Source organism: Microtus pennsylvanicus, chromosome 6, assembly GCF_037038515.1.
Source record: "Microtus pennsylvanicus isolate mMicPen1 chromosome 6, mMicPen1.hap1, whole genome shotgun sequence".
Lineage (NCBI taxonomy): Eukaryota > Metazoa > Chordata > Mammalia > Rodentia > Cricetidae > Microtus > Microtus pennsylvanicus.
Window position 1 is genome coordinate 52,338,896 of NC_134584.1, and position 20,743 is coordinate 52,359,638.

Here is a 20,743-nt window from a genome sequence, read left to right on the forward strand (position 1 = left end):
CATTCTTCCTCATTGTCCGCTATGTTCAGCTAGTCCAAATTTATCCCATGGTTTTTCAGACCCAGGCCAGCTGGCCTTGGTGAGTTCCCAATAGAACATCCCATCTCTTCCTAACAAAGGCCGTTTGTATTAGTCAGTGTGCTGGTAAATGCGGTTCTAGCACTGAACTCTAGCAGATAAGTCAACTAGGTACTCTAAGTTATTAAAGTGTATTCTGAAATGGTTTTAAGAATAAAAACTAAGTTTTTATACCTCTCATTTACAAGAAAAAGGTTAAGTGTTTTATTTCACATTTAGTTTTGTAATAAAAAAACTAATGTTGTCTGATGTGCCTTTCTCAAAGGTCAAGGTTGTCCCAGGGTAAACAGAGGGCAGATGGTTATCTTGGGCCTTGGGCTTGGATGGTGACCCCTCTTCCGAGCTCCACGCCTCATGCTAGGTACCACCCTGCTCCAGTTTGTTGTCTGAGGCTATGATAAACACCACTGCCAAAATCACTGTCGGGGAGGATGGGGTTTATTTGACCAACCGTGATGCTTACTGACTGGTTCACTGGCTCATGCTCCACTTTCTAGCTTTCTTTCTTTTTTTTTTTAGATTATTTGTTTTGTTTTATGTGTATGAATGTTTGGCCTGCCTGATACCTGTAGGGGGTCAAAAGAGGTGATCAGATTCCTTGGAACTTGAATTTTTGGTGATTGTAAGCTACCAAGCAACTGCTGGGAATTGAACCCAGGTCATCTGGAAGAGCAGCAAATGCTCTTAACTGATGAGCCTCCTAAGCTGATTCTGCTAGCTTCCTTAATAGCCCAGGTCTACCTGCCTAGGTTGGCACTGTCTATAGTGGGCTGTAGACATCAATCATCGAACAAGATAGTCTCTAGTAGACATGGCCATAGGCCAATCTGATCAAGAGAATTCTTCAACTGAGATGCCCTCTTCCCAGGTGACTCTAGACTGTATCAAGTTGACAATGAAAACTAAATCATAGTTCCTTGGTAGCATACATCCATTGTAGATGTGGTCTAGTCCTTTCCTAATCTTCTGGGGCCCAGAAGAGAGGAAAGCACTTCTTATAGGGGACACTGGCAGAGGTAGCCTACGGTGTATATCTAGATACTTAGCGCCCACCGCCCCTTTGTAGCTTGCTACAACGGGTACATATTCTGACCTTTGGATGTTCTAGAATAGACAGTGAATGGGACACTCGATCTGCCAGCCTAATTTTGTGGGAGGGCTAACCAGCTATGTTAGTTGTGTGATTTTCCACCCAAGGAGGCTAAAGATTTATTGTAGAACCCTATACTGATATCATCTTGGGCTGCATAAGTGGTCAGCTCATGAACATATGATTCTGTGTTTCCTCCTATCTTCATGGGCTAAGGAAATCATTATGGTCTCAAGAGGGCAGCTTTTTGCCTTGGCTTTGAGCTCGCGCAGCAACTTGGATCCAGCCAGGGACAATCTGTACCAGCCTGCATACTTTCTGACCTGTGGTCACTCTGGATACACTCTGACTGTGGTCCTACCTCCTTACCAGGTCTCTCACATCGCCTGTGTATGATGTGGGTCTAGGAGACTCCAGTTGGGTAGGTGTGCCAACACTCACTTCTTTCTTTTTGTCTCAAGGTTCCTTGCTGTGGTTCATACATGGTATTCCTGAGAAACTTGTGGTTATGAAATGTAAAAAAAGTGCCTCTGGGTTTCATCTGACTTCTCTTGTCCTCCTTGAATACTCTACCAGGGTTTACCATCACTCCTAACACACACACACACACACACACACACACACACACACACACACACACACACTTTCCTTGCCAGTTTTTCCAACTCTGAGATCTGTGATGGGGCTTTTTTTTTACCTCTCATTTGCACATCTGGGGCCCAAATGGTTTTCAGCAATTTCCCCTGCTTTATCTTGTAGGCTCTTGAGCAAGAAGCAAAGACAGAAGAGAGACGACCAACCATGCCTTCTGGAGCTGTAGAAACTGAAGAAGGTATGCCTGCCCCTGCCCCATGCTGGGAACCCAGAAAATGCAGGGATCGCTAATCAGTCTGTTTGAGTACACAGTAAAGCATACTGGGAAATAAGAGGTGTAGAGATAAGCTCTGGGGTTGTGGGATACAACATACCCTTGGGTCTGTGCATGGTGCGCCATTATGTTTGCTTCTTATTATTCAGCAAGCGTTCACACATTTGCTAGCCCTGGGCCAGGTCCTTGTGGTCCAGCTCTTCAGAGCTCCATCTCAGCCTTGTGTGTGTGTGTGTGTGTGTGTGTGTGTGTGTGTGTTTCCCTGATGGAGGAAGGTCATTGGTTAAAAAAAAAAGAGAAAGAAACTGCTTGGCTGGCCCTCATAGGTTAGAACACAGGTGGGTGGAGAAAACAGAACAGAATGCTGGGAGAAAGAGGAAGTGAGCTCAGACTCGACAACTCTCCTCTCGGGGACAGATGCCTCAGAGAGACGCCATGCTCCCGGCTCCTGGGCAGACACACGCGATGAAGCTCTGACCCAGGATGGACGTAGGCTAGAATCTTCCCGGTAAGCGCACCTTGGGGTGCTACACACAAATGATTAGAAATGGGCTAAATTAATATGTGAGAATTAGCCTAGAAGAGGCTAGATAGAAATGGGCCAAGCAGTGATTAAAAGAATACAGTGTCCGTGTAATTATTTCGGGGCGTAAGCTAGCCAGGCGGCCGGGGTGCTGGGAATGCAGCCCCACCGCTTATATCACTACATTTCCCCATGCCCTGGTTTTCTCCAAAGTTAGCTTTGTTCTTTGCTCATTCAAGCTTTATAAAACTCAACTGGACCAGTGGATCTTTATGGGGATGCTCCCAGAAGCATGAAAGTAAGTTTGTTTGTTGGCATGAGGAGTGGACAGTACTGCTATCATCTAGAGATGAGGTACCAGGGGTATTTATCAGGGTGCAGAACAGTCCTAAAAACCCAGAAGTTGGTCCTATAGAGCGGATACCAAGTTTGAATGCAGTTCTGCTATATATATTATGCTATATCAAGGCATAAGACATCACTCAGCCACCCTTTTTCAGAGTACTTGGTTTGCCATCAGGAATGCCATTGCTCCTCATTCTATTCAATGTGGCAGTTTTTTCTGGGGGAGGTCATATTTTTTTTTAAAAAAGCCTTACTATAGTTCACATATTTTCCTTTTTCCCTATACAAATAATTCCAATAGTAAGTTTTACTTGCCTTTTTGCATATTATTGTGTTTCTCATGTGAAACAAAAATCTTAATTTCCCTCTAAAACCAGACATTGATAGGAAAACATTGTGTTTTGTTTGTTGTTGTCTGTTTTCAGCATAAACGTTCGTTGGGAAGGGAGGTAGGGCAGGGGCATCAATCCTTCTTGGCCCTGGCCTTCCTCATGGCCACCAGCACGTTGCTCAGCTCCTCCCGCTTCCTGTTGGTGTGCATTTGCGTGCCCACGCTCTTCATGATGAACTCCTGCATGCGCTTGTGTTTGGACACCCTGAACAGCTCCATGGCATGCTGCTCATGGGCATGAAGTCGCACACCTCCTGGATCATGTCCCATACGAACTTGGTGTCATTGGTGAGGACCCTCGTGGTGCCGACTCTGCCTGGGCTTGCTGACATTCTTTGTCACCTTGTGACTCTTGTTGAGACCCACAGCCATGGGATAACCCAGGGCCATGGCTGCTGCTCTTTGGTGGTGGCTGCTACAACACAGGAGAATATTGTTAATGCTGAAATACAAATAGTCTTATTATTAGTTTCTTTTGCTGCATATTTTAGCTAGAGTATTATATTCCTATTTTAGCTAGGATATTACAGTGTTTTCTTTATTTTGAAATTATGTGTACATATAAGGTTATTCATATATCTGTGGAACAGAATTATCAATTTACTTTTGGGATAGTGCTAGGGCTTCATGAAATATCAGAGAATATAAAGGAATGCCAGACTGATGGTACCGAGAATCACGGTTCCAGATGCAGGAGTCAGGGACAGATGCCGCCAGACCCTTGTTTCTTTGCTGTGAGTGGTAACAGCTGGTTAGTACTTGATCCTGTTTTTAATTAGCAGCACAGAACAGCTGGATTTCCAGTATTTGACAGATAGTGTAACCCTAGGTTCTTTGCTTCTTTGTTGACTGAAAAGAAGCCTTGAGAACGAGTACTTATGAAGACTTGCTGGGGTCTGTGTGGCCTCCACACACAGCACCTGCTGCTGGGTTGAAGGAGCAGTGTTCCTCCTGGGCCTGGGTAAGAGGAACTCCCATGGCTCTCCTCTGGGAGTGCTGCTCCTGGATGCTCTGTCTGCCCAAGGCGGTAGCCTAGGTAGTGCTATGTTTTTTCTTTGAAGATTATGTGAGAGACTTCTTCCTGATCTTGTGCCAGAAGCGTTGGTAAGCTCCAAGCCCACCTCTACTGCTGTATTGTAGCCAGGCAGACTTCTTACTGGGCTGATAGACATACTTGGTGGTAAGTTTCTGACTTGCCAGTTCTGACTGTTCAGAACATCTTTAGATCACCTCCAGACCTTTTAAAAGTCAACCTCTGATTTTTTTATAAAGATTATCTCACGTCTCTATCTTCCCTTATTTTCCACTGTTAAACTAATTCAGAATAAAATGAAGTCTAAGTCAGTGCTAGATTTTGAAGTTCTTGAGCTGTGCTGCAGGTTGGTGGATGACTTGCAGTTGTGGCTGGACAGGAAAGCAACCTCTCCAGGCAGAGTTTGGGAAGTGCCCCGTAAGTCACTTTCAAGCATGTTGCAGCCTGCGACAGTGGCATGGTCAAGGCAGGTGCCACGGAAGATATGTCCCTGAGTTAGGATCTTAGTGAGGGAAGGGAATTCCAGATAGTGGAGATGAATGGGAAGAATGAAGGCCATTTTCCCATCTGCACACCAAAGTGTGGTGGTAGAAACACCAAGAACACAGGTTTGAGAGCAACCAGGTTGTCAGGGCTTCAGGAAGACTCAAGGGGCTGGAGCTATTCCCTGAGAATTCTGGGAACTGTTTTACACAGCTGTTTGGGAAGGTCACCCTAGAATAATGGAGATTCCAGTCGAAAGTTCAAATGGGAGGCAGGAGACTGGCTAGAGGGCTTTAGAAAGCCATGAAGAAGGCAAGGTAGGGCCAGGGTTGAGATGAGAATAGATGAATATTGTCTTGGGCAAGATGGGGCTGGATGAATGTCATCTTAGGAGAGGTTGGCTAGATAAATGTCATCTTAGGTGAGGTTGGCTAGATGAATGTCTCCTTAGGTGAGGTTGGCTAGATAAATGTCATCTTAGGTGTGGTTGGCTAGATGAATGTCATCTTAGGTGAGGTTGGCTAGATGAATGTCTCCTTAGGTGAGGTTGGCTAGATGAATGTCTCCTTAGGTGAGGTTGGCTAGAAGAATGTTGTGGGGAGGGAGATGAGTGTTGGGAGGAAGGACATTCTTTGCTTGGGCCACGTTTTGGGGTGGACTAGGAGGCAGAACTATGACACACAATGTATTCAATTTTAGGCAGATTGGGCTTGATGGGTCTATGGGACAATCAGGTGAACAGGACTTCAGGCACTAAACCAAGAAGATTTGGCAAGAAACCCTAGTCCCCTAGGTGCACATAACTAAGAGGCACATTTTGCAGACCTTCTAGAAAGCGTTGAAGGAAGTTAGAAGCTGTTTGTACCCTCCAGTAAGAGCAGCGTTCCACTAAAGTGAAGACACTTAGGTGCCCACACAAGACTCACCTGGAAGACACACTTCCTGAAGATAAAAGTGTCTCATTCTCCTCGATGTTAAACTGACCATCTCTTTGAGGTGCATTAGAGATTAGATAGATTGTGCCCCTCTCTCCCTGCTATGGTAATGAGTCTGGGTGGAGGAACTGGTGTCTGCGGCTGTCATAAGAGTAAAGAACTGTAATAACTTTAGCCTGGAAATTAACTTTGCTGTCTTTGTTAGCATGATAAATGATTTTATTATTATTCTTGTGAACCAGTTATGGTTTTATAATGTCATGATTGCAATTGTACTTGAAGAATAATGAGAAGTTATTCTGAACAAATTAAATGGCCCTGTCTAGTCCCCATCCTTTTGCTGCAAAGAGACACCATAGCCAAGGCAACTCTTTTATAAAAGATAATGTTTAATTGGGGGCTTGCTTACAATTCCAGAGGTGTAGTTCATGATGGTGTGGAGCATGGCGGCACCCATGGGTGCTGGAGCAGTGGCTGAGAGCTGCATGGTGGTCTGCAGGCAGAGTGAAGGGGGAAGGGAGAGAGAGAGATTGGGTCTGGCATGGGCTTTGACATCTTAAAACCCATCCCCCTCCCCCAGTGACACCTTTTTTCCAGCAAGTACACCTCTCCCGATCCTTCTAATCCTTTCAAAGAGTTTCATTCCCTGGCAACTAAGCACTCAATACATGCACCTATGGGAGCCACTCCCATTCAAACCACCATAGACCCCAAAGTCATTTAGACATTTGAAGAGAAATACGCTCCATTCTCTCTCTTGCCTTCTGTAGCTTTGGAGCCTGGAGCCTGTCCTGGAACTAGCTCTTGTAGACCATGCTGGCCTCAAACTCACAGAGAACCGCCTGCCTCTGCCTCCCGAGTGCTGGGATTAAAGGCGTGCACCACTACCACCCAGCTCTTTGTCTTATTCTTATCAGTCTCTTTACCCTGGGATTTTCTTTTGTGTTATTTTCCGAATTCCTTGAGAAAGGATCTCATGTAGACCAGGCTGGCCTTAAATTTTTTATGTAACCAAGGATGACTTTAATTTTATTACCCTCCTGTCTCCCCCTTCCAAGCTACGAGGTTGCAGGCACACACCACCGTGTTTGCTTTATGCCCCAGGATTTTCTGAAGAGCAAATCACTGACCTAGATGGTGTTCTGGAAAGTAAGGGTTCTTTCACCAAGCACATAGAAAATGCTCTCTGTGCATCCTGACTTAGATCCCCAGAATGCATTTGATGTGTCACAGGTTCTACTAAGTCAAGAATTAGGAACTTGCATAACCTCATTCAACTCAGCTGATGAATGAAAGAGCCTTAGGAGGTGGGCTGAGGAAGGTTCTATGGAGAGTGATGTCATCCCACATCTTTCCTGACCCTTCCTCTTACCGCATTTTCTCTTCCACCACCTAGGTTCTCCGCATCTGTCATCATAGTGACATTCTCTGCAGACAGCCTAGGGAGGCACATAGAAAACCACTCAGGGTCGTCTTGTGTGCCTGAGGCTCTCTGTACCTCCTAGTGCCCTGCCACAATTCTCTTTATAGTTCTGTGCTTTTGAGACCCAGACCTCCCTGAATATGAAGCCGCTTGGCCTTTCTACCTCTTGAATGCTGAGATTAAATTTGTGAGCCACGGTAACTGGTTCCCACAGTTCTTGGTGTATAAGAGGCCCTGCTTGCTTGGAGCTTGTTGGTCATAGTGCAAGCTGTGAACTATTACAGCCCAGGTACCATTGTTCAAATCCAGGTTCTTTTTCATTTTTTAACATTTATTTTATTACCATATGTAATGCCCATGCCATTACAGGTCGGTACGAAAATCAGGAAAGGGGCCTGGAGACTTAAAAACACACATACACAGACAGATGGGGACACAGGTTATCCTTGATACAAGAATGCCAAGTTTATTGTGCTCCCGGGAAGCTGATATAGGGATCCTTAACTGATAGCCATGCCCCAGCTCTCAGAATCTTTCTTCTGCAGGCCTCAACAAAACCCAATCCCCTGCCATCAGGGTCTCTTGCTCACAGCAGATGCAGGCACAGGTAAACAAGTTGTTTTGCTCAGTTCACTCCAGCAGGCAAAGGGTCTGAGGTAGGCACAGAAAGTCAAGGGGCCAGGGGTCTGCAGCCCCCAACAACCATATTTTAATTACAGAAATGCATAGATTTTATTATGGTCCATGTAAGCAATAGAATTTGATCATACTAATCTATTAAAAAATTTATAGCTGGGATAAACCATCTGTGTGATATGCTGTCTAAACTTCTGTGTCTATGACTTTATTGTAACAGTGTCTCTCCATATTATCTCCCTCAATAGTTTCATTAACAAGGTAACCGGAAATGGGGATTGGAACTTGAGTTCCAACAGGGCAAAACCATTTCCTTTGGGGCTGGGCAGGCTCAGCTGTTGGCCTGTGTGGATCTGATGAGGGAGGCCAGGAACCCACACAGCCCTGCGGGTTCTCTCCTTGCCTGCTAACTATTTTGTGTCTACTTTGTGCTGGGCGCTATTGTAGGCCTGGAGATTCAGTGGTAACCAAGAACAAGCAACGAGACCCCTGCTCTCACCTCCACTCTCAGTGGTTGTTTCCACCATTTTCGAAGACTTGCTGTTTGCCAGGCCTTGTCTTAACCACCAAGTCTGTGGGCGTGAAGCAAAGGAAGCGGAGGGCGCGCATGGAGCATGCGCACTAGTGGTCATGGGAAAGGGCCATTTCTGAGAGTTAAGAATTGACTTTTCTTCATGAGAAGTAGCTCAGAAGTGATTTTTCTTCAGTAGCACCTTCTGTCTGGGCAATCAGAAGTCAGTTGGCTGTCTATCGCTTTACCCATTGCTCTCCATAGCCTAACCACTCCCAGACAAGAGAATCTGTTTATTGCATGTTCACACTGCTGATCTAGAAGTCTCTCTGGTGTTAGTGTGATGGAAAAAACATAACATCAGGATCGGTGCCTGGAAAATGCTAATCTTAAACTTTTGTCACTGGGAAATTTGTGGCCTGCGTGCTCGGACTCGTCCTGATGATACGTGTTGCCAGGCAGCAAGCCGACAGCTCAGAGCCCTGCTCTGCCATGAACTGGCTTTTCAGCGTTTTGAAAGCTCCTCGGAGCCCTGTTTGCTTGGTTGGAAATGACAGAGGAAGGTGGAGGGAGCAGAGGTGCAGTGTCATTTAATACTTAAAGTGAGGCACGGGCTCAGTATCTGGTGTAGTGGTGGCCTAGGCCTGACGCCTGGTTCGAAGTCTAAGTTAAGTAGCTCCAGCGGACACCCAAGTGTAGCTAGTGGTGAAAGTGTGTGTGTTATGTGACTGGAAGTGAGCATGTAGTTCGTGGAGGACTGGTTGGCTGGTTCTCCATATCTGAGTATTTCCTGTTAGACCATACGGGGAGAGCAAGAGGGCTGTTACCCACACAGTTTCCTTTCTAAGGTGTTTTATTTTAAATACTGTAACTCGGAGCTTTTTAGAATATTTGCATGTGGTCCAAGTGTTTCATCAAGATGTAAGCACTTTAAGCTGGGACAGTTGAGAACTGAGCTGTTGGGGATTGAGGATATCATCGAGGAAGACATTTTCTAAGATGATGGCTTAATTGAAGGTACAACCACCTCCTCCTCTAGTTTGGGGTATCTAAGGCCTGCCCAGTCGGGAAGCTGGGCAGTGGTGGTGGCACATGCTTTTAATCCTAGCACTCTGGAGGCAGAGGCAGGCTGATCTCAGTGAGTTTGAGGACAGTCTGGTTTACAAAGAGAGAGAGAGAGAGATAGAGAGAGAGAGAGAGAGAGAGAGAGAGAGAGAGAGAGAGAGAGAGAGTTAGTTCCAGGACAGTCAGGGCTACACAGAGAAACCCTGTCTCAAAAAATGATGACGACAATGACAAAGAATTTGGGCATTTTCAATAATTTAAAATGGAAGGCACAGAAAGATAAATAGTGTACTTTCTCAGCCATTAGTGGGAGTCACAAGAGTTGATATCACAGGACAAAATAGAAAATTGATTATTAGGGGCTGAGAAGGTGGGAGGTTGGGGAGAGGGAGGAGGTATTATGGGGAATCTGGATAACAGCTGCCAACATACTGTCATGTAAAAGGAACATATTCTTCCATAGCACAGCAGGGTGACTGTGGTTTATAACACCTTAGATATTTTAAAATTAGAAAAGAGGAATTTATAGGCTCTGAAATCAAAGCCATGATAGAAATGTGAATTTCTCTGATACTTGTCTTCAGTGTGTGTGTGCCTGTATTAGTTAAAATGTTTTGTTAGTTCTTGGAGAGCTTCAGATAACTTGCTTTGGTCATATCCACCCCTTGTCCCCCAACTCTCTCAGATTCAGCACCCCCATTCCTTATCCTTCTAATTTTGTATCCTATTTTTTTTTAATCATTCAAAACTAATTTGTGCTGGCTGCCCTTTTATTCTTGGATCTGTGGTCTTGCATGGGAGCATGGTCAACTAACCAGGGGCCAGAGTCTTAGAGAATACTGTCTCTCCCCCTCCTGGCATCTAGCAATTGCCAATAGCTCCACAGCTAGGGATGGGATTGTGCCTGAGTTGGGACTGAACAGGTCTTGCGTATGCTGTCCCGACCACTGTGAGTTCATATGTGCAGCTGTCTTGATGAGGTAGTGGTATAAGCTGGTGCAGCCAATATGGAAACAAGTACAGCAGTTTCTCAAAAAAAAAAAAAAAGGAGAGACCACAAAAAGACTGTAGTTATCATTCCTCTAAGCCAGAAGTGGTTTGTAATTACTTCCTTCACTCTACTGGGAAGCACATCCTTCCCCAGATTGTTTCTAGAGATCGAGTTTGCTAGTGTTGTTTCTCCCAAAAGAAAACTACTTCCATCAGTAATGGTCCAAGGATAAAGACAGGCTGTCAAGCTGAGAGCAGGCCCATCATGTACACTGTTAGAACGATATCAGCTTTTTCCCATCCTCAAACAAAAAGTCTTCTCATCTTCCACTGCATCACAGAACTGAAGGATGTGGTTTGCACTGGAACAGACCATCTGGTTGAACCACCTTGTGTGGCTCAGAGGCCAGGGGCTCCCCAGAGTTCACCTCGAGGTGATGGATTAATTTAGATTCTTTCTTCCAGATGAGTCAACTTTTCAGACTTGGGATGAGTGTACAACTCAGCTAAGGAGAAATAGTTTTCAATAGTTTATCCTAAACATGCAGGCAAAGAATCCCTTTCTTGAAGTAGACTCTCAGTGAGTCTACTCACTTAGACTGTGACAACCCTAAAGGGAAGTCACACGTTGTTTGTCTCTTTGAAAGGCGACTTCCTTCATCTTATTTAAGCAGTTGACTAAATTCAGAAAATTAATGCCCTAATTTCACTTTGCAATCTAATGACTTTTTTCTTAGAGCTTCTACTTATTGATGATCACAACCACATTTTGAGGCAGAGGTTGTCTGCCTCCCAGCCCATGATTGAATCTTTCCCCCATGAGAGCCTAGGGATGGAATGTGCACAGGTGTAGAAGTTCATAAGGTACATATGAAAGAGTCATCATATGACATACACTCAAGAGGAAAGAGACTCACGTCTGCATACAAACTTGTATGATGACTGTTGAAAAGAAAAAGAAAAAAGTAATTTCCATTCTACGTGGATGCCCATGGCAGCGCTAGTTTATACCAGGTACATTTTTCTGAAGATCAGAGGATCAAATGTTCTTAAAATAATCTCACATGTTCCCCTAAATATTTTCAGAATACCAATCAAATGTGTAGCTTAACTCAAAAGCACTTTTTTTTTGGTCATAGCATTCACTAGCATCCAAACCTTTTCTTCATGCCATGGCTTTTAAAGTTGGGCTGAGGAAGATGGTTTTGTGAATAAAGTTTGTGCTTTCCAGGTATGGGGGCCGGAGTTCCAATTCCCAGAACCTAAATCAAAAATGGGGCCAGTGCCTGTATCCCAGCACTTGTGAGGTAGAGGCGGGCTCTGGGGTTCCTTGCGGGCAGTCTCCCCTTGGAGAGCAGCCTGATGGTCGACACTGCCCGACTCAGTAAACAAAGTAGACAGTGACGGAAGAGGGACAACCGGTATCAGCCTCTGGCATACACATACCCATGCACATGTGAACACAAGCGTTCCTCTGCATATATGAACACATACATGTATACATCACACATACATATGCAAAAGTAAAATAAACATTTAAAAAAATCATGAACTGTGTTTGTGTTAAATTTCAGGTGAGATGTGTTTAAGTCCAGAACTCTTCCTTACATGTTTATTTCCCCCTCCCCAGTGTTTGATACTTTTAAAACACACATAGGGGCTGTATTTGTGCTTGCTGGCTTACACTTTTCCATAGTTCACATGTAGCCCTTTTGTGTGGCAACTTCTGTTTTACTTCACTCAAACATAGAAAATTTGGAGCATCGGTACTAATAATAATTCTGTAGTTGAGTTTCGTTTTTATTTTTTCTTTGTTTCTTTTTTTCCCATTTAATAAAAGCAGAGTTACAGGTTGTTGTGAGCTTCTTGACATGGGTCTTGGGAACGAAACTCCTGTCCTCTGGAAGATCAGCAAGTGTTCTTCATCACAGAACCTTCTTTCTACCCCCACCCCCAAGTAAAGATTTTAACCATTAAAAAATAAAGAAGTACTGATATAGTGCTTGAAGACATGGTGCTGTGTTAATAAAGCCAGTTACAAAAGGTCACACAATTCTGCCTGTATAAAATACCTTAAGTAGGCAAAGCACTGAGAGAAATGAGGGTAGTGGTTGCCAGGGCTGGGCTGTGGGAAGGAGGTCAGAGGGCAGTTGATTGGTCATGGCTGTGGGTTTTCATGTTGGCATGAGGAAGATGTTCTAAAATTGATGGTGGGGGATGGTTGCACACCGTGGACCATGCTAAAGCCAAATGAATTGTGGTGTGCCCTAACCAAATGGCTGGTGTGCTGTGTGCACAAGTGTGCTGTGTACATTGTGCAAGGCTAGATAAGCTTCACCTACATTAAAATTGCTATATTCTCGTCTGTTGGTGGTTATACTGATACTTGCTTTTCAAGTTTCCTTAAACAATTACTGTTGTAGCTCAGAAAAGAAGTATTAAGAATAATTTAGCTAAAAGTATTTCATGAAGATGCCATTTTGTCTTCTGAGTAATTCCAGATGTAAAAATAAAGTGAGCCTTAGCCAGCGCAGGGGGAAGTCCCTGGGGGCCAGAGCACACAGATTTGCATGGGTGTCTCTGCTGCTGTAACTCCACTGGGATGATTTGAGCTCGTGGGCTTGCCTAATGTGTGGGCTCTTGGAGGAAAGGACTCATTGGGACTTTTGTGGATAACCGCCTCATTGTTTCCCCCATGCCTTACCAGGGCCAGCAGCATGAGCGCGCCCATTAATATTCCCACTTGGGGAAAAAGGGAGAAATTCAATAGAAGTTCAAGCATTATAATAAATAGTTCGTGATTTAAGAGTATCTCCTTTGCTATATTAGCTGCATGTTCATGTTGGGGTGAAACACTAAGCAGCAGAAGGAAGTGAGTAAGTCAGCAGTGAAACCTTGGTGCACACGAGAGAGGGGGCAGAGCTACACGTGTGGGAAGAAGCGGGGGACAGAGCCCACGTCTGTCCAGTTAGCCTGGTGATCAGACTTTAGTAATGAGATTGTGCTGTTACTGCAGGTGTTTGAATTAGCAATTTAATACAGCAAGCAACTTCCCTTCTTCTCCCCATCCAGAGCTGCCCTGACACCCACCATATCCCATCAGATGAATGTAGGTGGGTGGGGGACTTCTTGATCCCCCACCTTGTATGTAACGGGCAGGGGATACAATTGTTCATTCCCAGACTGTTGCAAAAAGCGGCCGCTTGTTTGTCCCAGCTGCCCAGAACCAAAATAAACACACAAACTATATTAATTAAATCACTGCTTGGCCCATTAGCTCTAACTTCTTATTGGCTAACTCTTACACCTTAATTTAGCCCATCTCCATTAATCTATATATCACCACATGGCAGTGGCTTACCGGCAAAGATTCAGCATGTCTGACTCTGGCGGCTCCATGGTGTCTCCCTGACTCTGCCTTCTTCCTCCCAGCATTCAGTCCAGTCCTCCCCACCTACCTAAGTTCTGCCCTATCAACAGGCCAAGGCAGTTTCTTTATTCATTAATGGTAATCACAACACACAGAGGGGACTCCCGCATCACCAGACCAATTTGATCCCAGTCCAAAGTCTGTTTCCAGAATGCATTTACTGCACAAGAGGAGAAAAGCACGCAGTAAAAGACTGTTTGGTTTTGTTTTGTGAGACAGGATATCATCTTGTGTAGCTCAGGCTGTCCTGGAACTTACTACATGACCCCCTGCCTCAGCCTTCCCAATAAGGAATGTGACACACCTCCAAGAGCACAGTGGATGTGTGAATTACTGTGTTGCTAGAGGCTGTAGGGTGAGGATAAGCATTATTAGGGCGCTGTTTTATTTGATCGAGAGGCAGAGCACATGGATGTGGCCACCAGCTGGCCAGCTAAGTGCAGGACACGTCTGCCAGTCTCTGTTAGGTGTGGCCATCAACCGTGAAGTGGGATGGTGGAAAGCAACTTGGCTCTGGTGAGAGCATTTCTCTGTCCTTTCTGGAGGAAGGGTCCCATGTTTAGCCCCAGGACTGTTGAGAGGTTCTGGCTCGCTTTCTGTTGCATAAGTCTCCACTCTGGCTCCATTTTACAAGAAGAGGTAATAAAGCTCATCCATGGAGGTAAGCTTTTCTCCAGGCAAATCTTAATGAGACCTTGATCCTAATCTTGCAGCTACTTATCCCTGGGGTAAGAATCCCTGTTTGTTGGTGCTGTGTCATTAGTGAACATGAGTATTAGCGATGATCTCTCGTTTTATTACGGTTTGGCAACATTTTAAAAAACATGTTTATCGAGTTGGGTAAGTGCGATTTAGATTTCCTTGTGGGTGGACCTTGAAGACATTAACAGGCCCTTAAAGCAGAATAGTTAGAGTTACTGATACTATTATCAACCAAGGGTTGCTATAGCAACGAGTGGTTTGATTGCACCGTGCAATTGGTGGTACCCTGGGCTAGTGTAAAAGGAGCACACTAATTTAACAGAAAGTCTCCCGGAGCAATTTAATTAAACCCCAGTAGAATGAGCACTTTATTCTCTGAGGGACCCTGAGGTATTCTGGCTAGTGCTTCTAAGTTAATGAAAGATGAGCTATGAATCTGAATCTGCACATTTTCACAGAATTTAAAGAGTAACTTTAGGGTGAGGATTTTTATATATCTGAAATTTATTTTTAAAGTTAAAAGTAGTTATAATGGAAATCTATCATTTTATTATGGAGTATATGTAGCAGATCTTAAAAATATTTGAAATTTTATTGTCTTACGTTTTTTACCAAGTAAATATTATATTTGAGTCTACCCCCATGCCTGCTTCCCTCTTTTCTCATCCTCCCTCACATCCTGTTAGTCTACTTTGCCCCCAGTTTTACTTCCTTCATTACTATGTATATACATACATACATACATACATGATTTATGTATTTATATAAAATCTAGTAACCACAAATGAAAAAAATAGATAATATTTGTCTTTCTGAAACTGGCTTCTTTCACATATGATTACCTCCAATATGTCCATTTTCTACAACAGTTGTATAATAATAATAATAATAATAATGTCACAGGAGGCTGTAAGGGAAAATGTAGGATTGGAAATATGCTAAGATCATGGTCATTTAAGGATGGGACTGAGGGAGAAAGCTTAACGATGTTGCAAAGAGATAACAGGCCATATCCTGCTTCCCAAGGTGCGCTTCAGAATAAAGAAGAGCCTGCATGTATGGAATGCTTTAGGGATACAGTGGTCTGGAGTGGCGTTAAGGGCATAGCCGGTAGCCAGAAGGATGGAGTTGTGTGGTCCCCATCCTCTCAGGTGCAGGTGTGCTCCTGGAACCTTGGTTCTGGCCACTCTCTTCTTTGGCACATTGCCCCCATCTTCTCTACCTGAAGTTTTATCATGTTGGTATGAGTTTCCAAAGGGCTTCCTCAGCTACCCCTAGGTGGCAAACACCACGGTAGGCGATTTGCACCAATTCTGTGCATCTGTGAAGAGGGCTGGAAAACTTATTTTAACTGTTTGCTTTGGACTTTTGGCACTGAAAGGGTACAGTCTCAAAGGCAAAACCGGTCTGTTTTTGCTTGTATGGCTGTTCTTCACGCAAATGTTACTCTTCCGCCACCCAGAGGCCATATTCGGAAGTTCATGTGAAAGCTGGCATTAAGTACCAGCCATCAGTACAACCTCATCTCTTTTCTCTGTTGAGAAGAGTTGACACAACTGCACAAAATTGAGGTTATTATGCTTTCATTTTTATCAAGAAACATAATAAACATTATGAGTTTATGATCAATACACAGTTGTCCAGTGTCACTGTAGTGTGCTTGCTTAGTCTAAGATAAATCAGTTATTCCTTAAAAAAAAAAAAACCATTTTTACCTATGTGTATGTTTGTATGTTGTGTGTGAGTATGCACACATGTATGTGTGGGTGCCAGTAGAGGTCAGAAAAGGATGTCAGATTCCCTGGAGCTGAAGTTGCCAGCAGTTGTGGGTGCTGAGAACTGAGCTTGGGTCCTCTGTAAGTGCAGCAAGTGCTCTTGTCACCTGAGCCATCCCTCCAGCCCGAACTCAGTTATTCTTCGGTGTTAACAAAAATGCGACCAGTGGAGTTGAGGCTGTTCTGTTCTTGCCTCCATCACTTCCTATTCCGTCTTTCCAGTCTGTCACCCTTGCCACCTGGTTTGTCGTTGAGAGCCTTTCAATGAGGCCTTGCACATTTCCTATGCAGAAACATAGACTGACCCCCATCTCTGGCTGTGCTAAGAGCTTGAATCAATCCACTTGGAGGTTTGAGGTAGAAGGCAACTGAAATTAGCAGGAGAGACCAAAGGGTAGGGAATGTCCAGTTTTTGAACTGTCTGGGGAAATTCCTGGCATTTCTCTGAGACCACATCAGAAAGGTCCTTGGGGGCTGTGAAGCTGAGATCATAGAAAAGACCCCGAGACCCCCAGGGATGTATATTCCTTTAAATTCAGGGGGAAAGTTTTCGGCTTTTGCCCCTGCTAGGGATGTCAGTATGTACTTATTCCTATGCCTGCATCCCGTGGCTATTTTGACAGTCTTCACACTTGTTTCCGGGAACAGAGTATCTGGGAAGAGAACCAGTCAGTCAAGGAACAGAGAAACATACCACCTCACCTGGGTTTCCTGCTCATCACAGGACATCCTGAACACTTTTCAGGAAAAGCTTCGCTGCGAGGGGGACACCTGGGCCATCTGGGGCATCTAGGGCCAGCCACCGCCTAGTCAGCCTGGCCAGCTGAGGTCGGTGCTGAGGACGGTGTGGCGTGTTCCACTTTCAGTGCTGCAGAAGGGACAGCAGGTTTCTTTGCGAATGAGTTAGTCATTTCCCTTTCTCCCGTTGCCATCGGTGGAATCCAGGGGAAGAGGCAAGTGGGATCTGCTCAGGTGGGGACCAGTCGCATTCTCTGCATCTGTGCTATTGTGTAGAAGCTTCAGGGATGAGCATCCTTCCTTTGCCGCCCCCCCCCACCCCTGCTGCTGCCCCAGGATTTCCAGTAAGAGTTCCCTGCCTTATTTACATCTTAGTATACACAAACAATGCCAGTGTGTGTGTGTGTATGTGTGTGTGTGTGTGTGTGTGTGTGTTCGTTCAGGGGATCAAAGGTTTCATTCTTTGATAGGGTCGACTGTTAAGAAGTCTAATCTAAAAACCCAGCTAATACCCTATTTATAATGTGTCATCCTCTTTTTTTGCCCCACCCCCTTTTAAGTAAAGCTCTATTCAGCAATTCTAATGAGAATGATTTCTTTTGCAGAGATTAAGAATGTGGAGTCTGACAGATCTCCGCCTGAGGAGGAGGATGGAAAGGTAAGGACCGATGGTTGTTTGACCTTGCTGTCTCCCTTCTGTATTAAAGTAGACATGATAGTTGAGCCAGTGTTCATAGAAGTCCACAAATAGGCAGGAGTGTGCCCCAAATCCAATTTCTTATATTAGGATCACAATGGGCTACGCTTTTATGACCAAACCTTGCTATCTGTCTGAGTTGTCGCTGTTACATATACAAGATGGTTGACAGCGTCCTCTGGTGCTTTCTGTACTGGAAGCTTCTCATCCATGGATTTTGCTGACACTGCTTTACCCGTGGCCGGCCTCCAGGTGTGCTTTAGCTGGACATGCATCCTTTCCTTGTTTTTAGCTCCTGGTGCTAATTATAAACACAGGCGGATTTCCTGTTTACGTGTTGTGATGTGGATGATGTGGTTTCGTTGATGTTTCCCAAGAGCGTCATTCTAGCTCACGAGAAACAGACATTAGATGAAATCCATGAACTGCTTCCCCGTGTCTTTCAGTGTGTCAAAAGCCAGGTGGATGGACTGGATGAACACGAAGACCAGGAGCGCCTAGATTTGGGTATGTTCCAAATGCTGCACTCCCTGCAGCCGGGGGGAGGGGGGGATACCGTGAACCAGATGAGTGGTGAACGGAAAGAAAATGCGTTGTAGTATGAAATTTTCTTCCCCGGCAACCTGGTTTACTTCTTTCAGACCACCCAGGTCAGTTTTCTTTAGAGTTTCAGTCATTGTACCACAACTTCTGTTTACAAATCTAGAACACACAGGAAGAACTTACAATGTTTCCCAAGGGGCTTCATTTGCTCTGCCAAACTCTGGCATGGTATTTGTCATGGTTACCTTGTTATCGCAATGTAGTGGGCGCTGGGACCTTCATTTTAGGGAGGCCCTCCAAGCCCATGGAGTGGAAGTACAGGACTAGACTTGGGGTGTATTCTGCCTGTTTCACAGTGCGGATCAGTGTGTTCCTACAGACATGACCCTCTGTGGTCTACCCCCAACTCCCAGGCCTCAGGAGAAGACCAGTAGCTGTGGTGGAGGTGTGGGCCCCTTAAGTGGGGGAGGGGATAAAAGTGGTACTTTCCATGGACCTGGATAGTCTCATCTACTCCCAGGTGTTCTAGTCTCGGTTCCCTGGGCTCTGCCCCAGGACTCCCCTCCGGGTGTTTTCTACTTCTTCAAGGCTAGCTTGGATCACAGGCATAGATGCAAGTGGAGGAGAATGAAGTTGTCTGGGTAGGAGGATGTGGGTCAGGCTACCCGGGATGTGTGTGAAGCTTCTTCAGGCACGGTGCAGTTGGGGCACCTTGCACACCCAGAGAACATGTGAGAACAGAGCTGCCTTGGCCCGGCTGAGGAGGTTGGGGCCCAGGCCAGTGGCCAGGCTATTGAGGGTTGAGAGTGTATTGAGCAAGCTGCAAAGGTGGTTGGCTTAAGGAGGCACCGTGAGGGGTTCCTGGAGGTTCTGGTTGTGTTTGGCATCCTTGGTAGGCACGTGTCAGAGCTGTTACCACAGTTGGGAAATCCCATAACCTAGAGGAGGCAAGGAGGAAGAGCCCGTAGGGTCGGTTGAGCATGCTGCGCTGGGCTTGGCCCTTATCCAGTGGTGTGGTTTGCTGGATGTCCCTGCCTGAGGTGCTGCTGAACTTGGAACAGAAGCTTCGTTGTGCACTGGGAAGTGTGCACACATCTGTGAGAATAGTAATTTATTTCCAGAGCCCAGATCAGAGGAAGAGGAAGGAGAAAAAAAAAACCAAATACAAGCAAGCATCATGAAATGGATGGCCGGTGTGGGCCCCAGAGCTGGGAGCGGGGCTGTTATTCACACACACAGGATGTCTCATCTACGGGTTGCATCACATCCCTGGGAATCAGCTTTGAAGACTGTTTACTCAGACAAATTGCTGGGGGAGGAGGGGTTGGCTGTCAAAAGTATTAAATAGTGGGATTATTTTTAATTTGGGGCTCTAAAAATTCTCCCCAGTCTCTCACGGGCGCACTTGTTGGGCGAGAAGATTTCTGCTTTGTAAACTGCAGTAGCTCTGCCTAAACTGAGTGCTTGGTCAGTGAGGTCATTGCCACTGAAGGGGAACATTAGGAAGGCTGAGAGAGAGAGATACAGAGAGAGAGAGAGAGAGAGAGAGAGAGAGAGAGAGAGAGAGAGAGAGAGAGAAACAGAGACAGACAGAGAGACATAGAGACAAACAGAGAGAGAGAGATAGAGACAGAAAGAAACAGAGAGACAGACAGAGACAGACAGACAGACCAAAAGACACACACACACACACACAGAGACAGACAGACAAATACACAGACACGGCGGGGGGAGGGGGAGAGACACATCTAGTCATCTATGAAAAGGGCCACAGCCACGCCTTTCTAAATCTGGCATTTGCTTTGTTGTTTATTTAAACTTTTGAATGAAGAAGGGGGGAAAACCCTCCTAATTTTATGAAAGAAATAGGAAGAGACTTTAAAAGAACCCCTGAGACAGAGAAGAGGGCAGCAAGCAGTGAGCAACAGGCAGATGTGAGCCAGAGGCAGGAAGGGGAAACCTCCGCTCCTCGCAGACACCACTTGGAAACCCCTGTTGTCTGTGTGTGCTGGTGCTCTGTCCAGACTCCCAGGAGCTGCTGAGAAAGCATGTGGGAGAGAGGTGTCCAGTCTTTGCCGTTTGTATTGCTTTCAGGTGTGCGGTACAAAGGGTGTGTCGGCTTGTAAACCCAGTGTATCGGTGTTGTTGTGGGAGAGCTTTCTGTGTGGTGGTTGTGTTCGGACGGTGCTACCCAGAACTGCTGGCAGAAGCCACTTGTGTCTGATGAGCATCGGCTGTGTAAGCAGTGGGTCCGAAGAGGTGCAGGCTTAATTCGATTTGATTTTCTCCTATTGGACAGGTCAGGCTAGAGGAAGTTCCTCATGACCCCCTTACAGCACTGGGACCACACTGGTTATTTGTTTATTCTCCAGCGATGACTGTCATTGTAGGAATTAATGGGTACAAAATAGCGGGTAAACTCACCCAGTGCCCCAGACCTGTCAGGGTGAGCAGTTGACATCGGTGTTGAGAAGATGACATTGATGT

General features: G+C 45.3%; 1 protein-coding gene and 1 pseudogene across 2 annotated transcripts in view; one reads left to right on the plus strand and one right to left on the minus strand.

The window, feature by feature from the left end:
- Arhgef28 (Rho guanine nucleotide exchange factor 28) overlaps window positions 1-20,743 on the plus strand; it is a 290,004-nt gene that overhangs the window by 137,809 nt on the left and 131,452 nt on the right. For both annotated transcript variants that reach the window (XM_075976247.1, XM_075976246.1), the window contains exons 7-9: window positions 1,928-2,000; window positions 17,622-17,674; window positions 18,160-18,220. In XM_075976247.1, the coding sequence (XP_075832362.1) occupies window positions 1,928-2,000; window positions 17,622-17,674; window positions 18,160-18,220 (187 nt within the window). The remainder of the gene's footprint in view (window positions 1-1,927; window positions 2,001-17,621; window positions 17,675-18,159; window positions 18,221-20,743) is intronic.
- On the minus strand, window positions 3,368-3,685 carry LOC142852828 (large ribosomal subunit protein eL36 pseudogene; annotated as a pseudogene).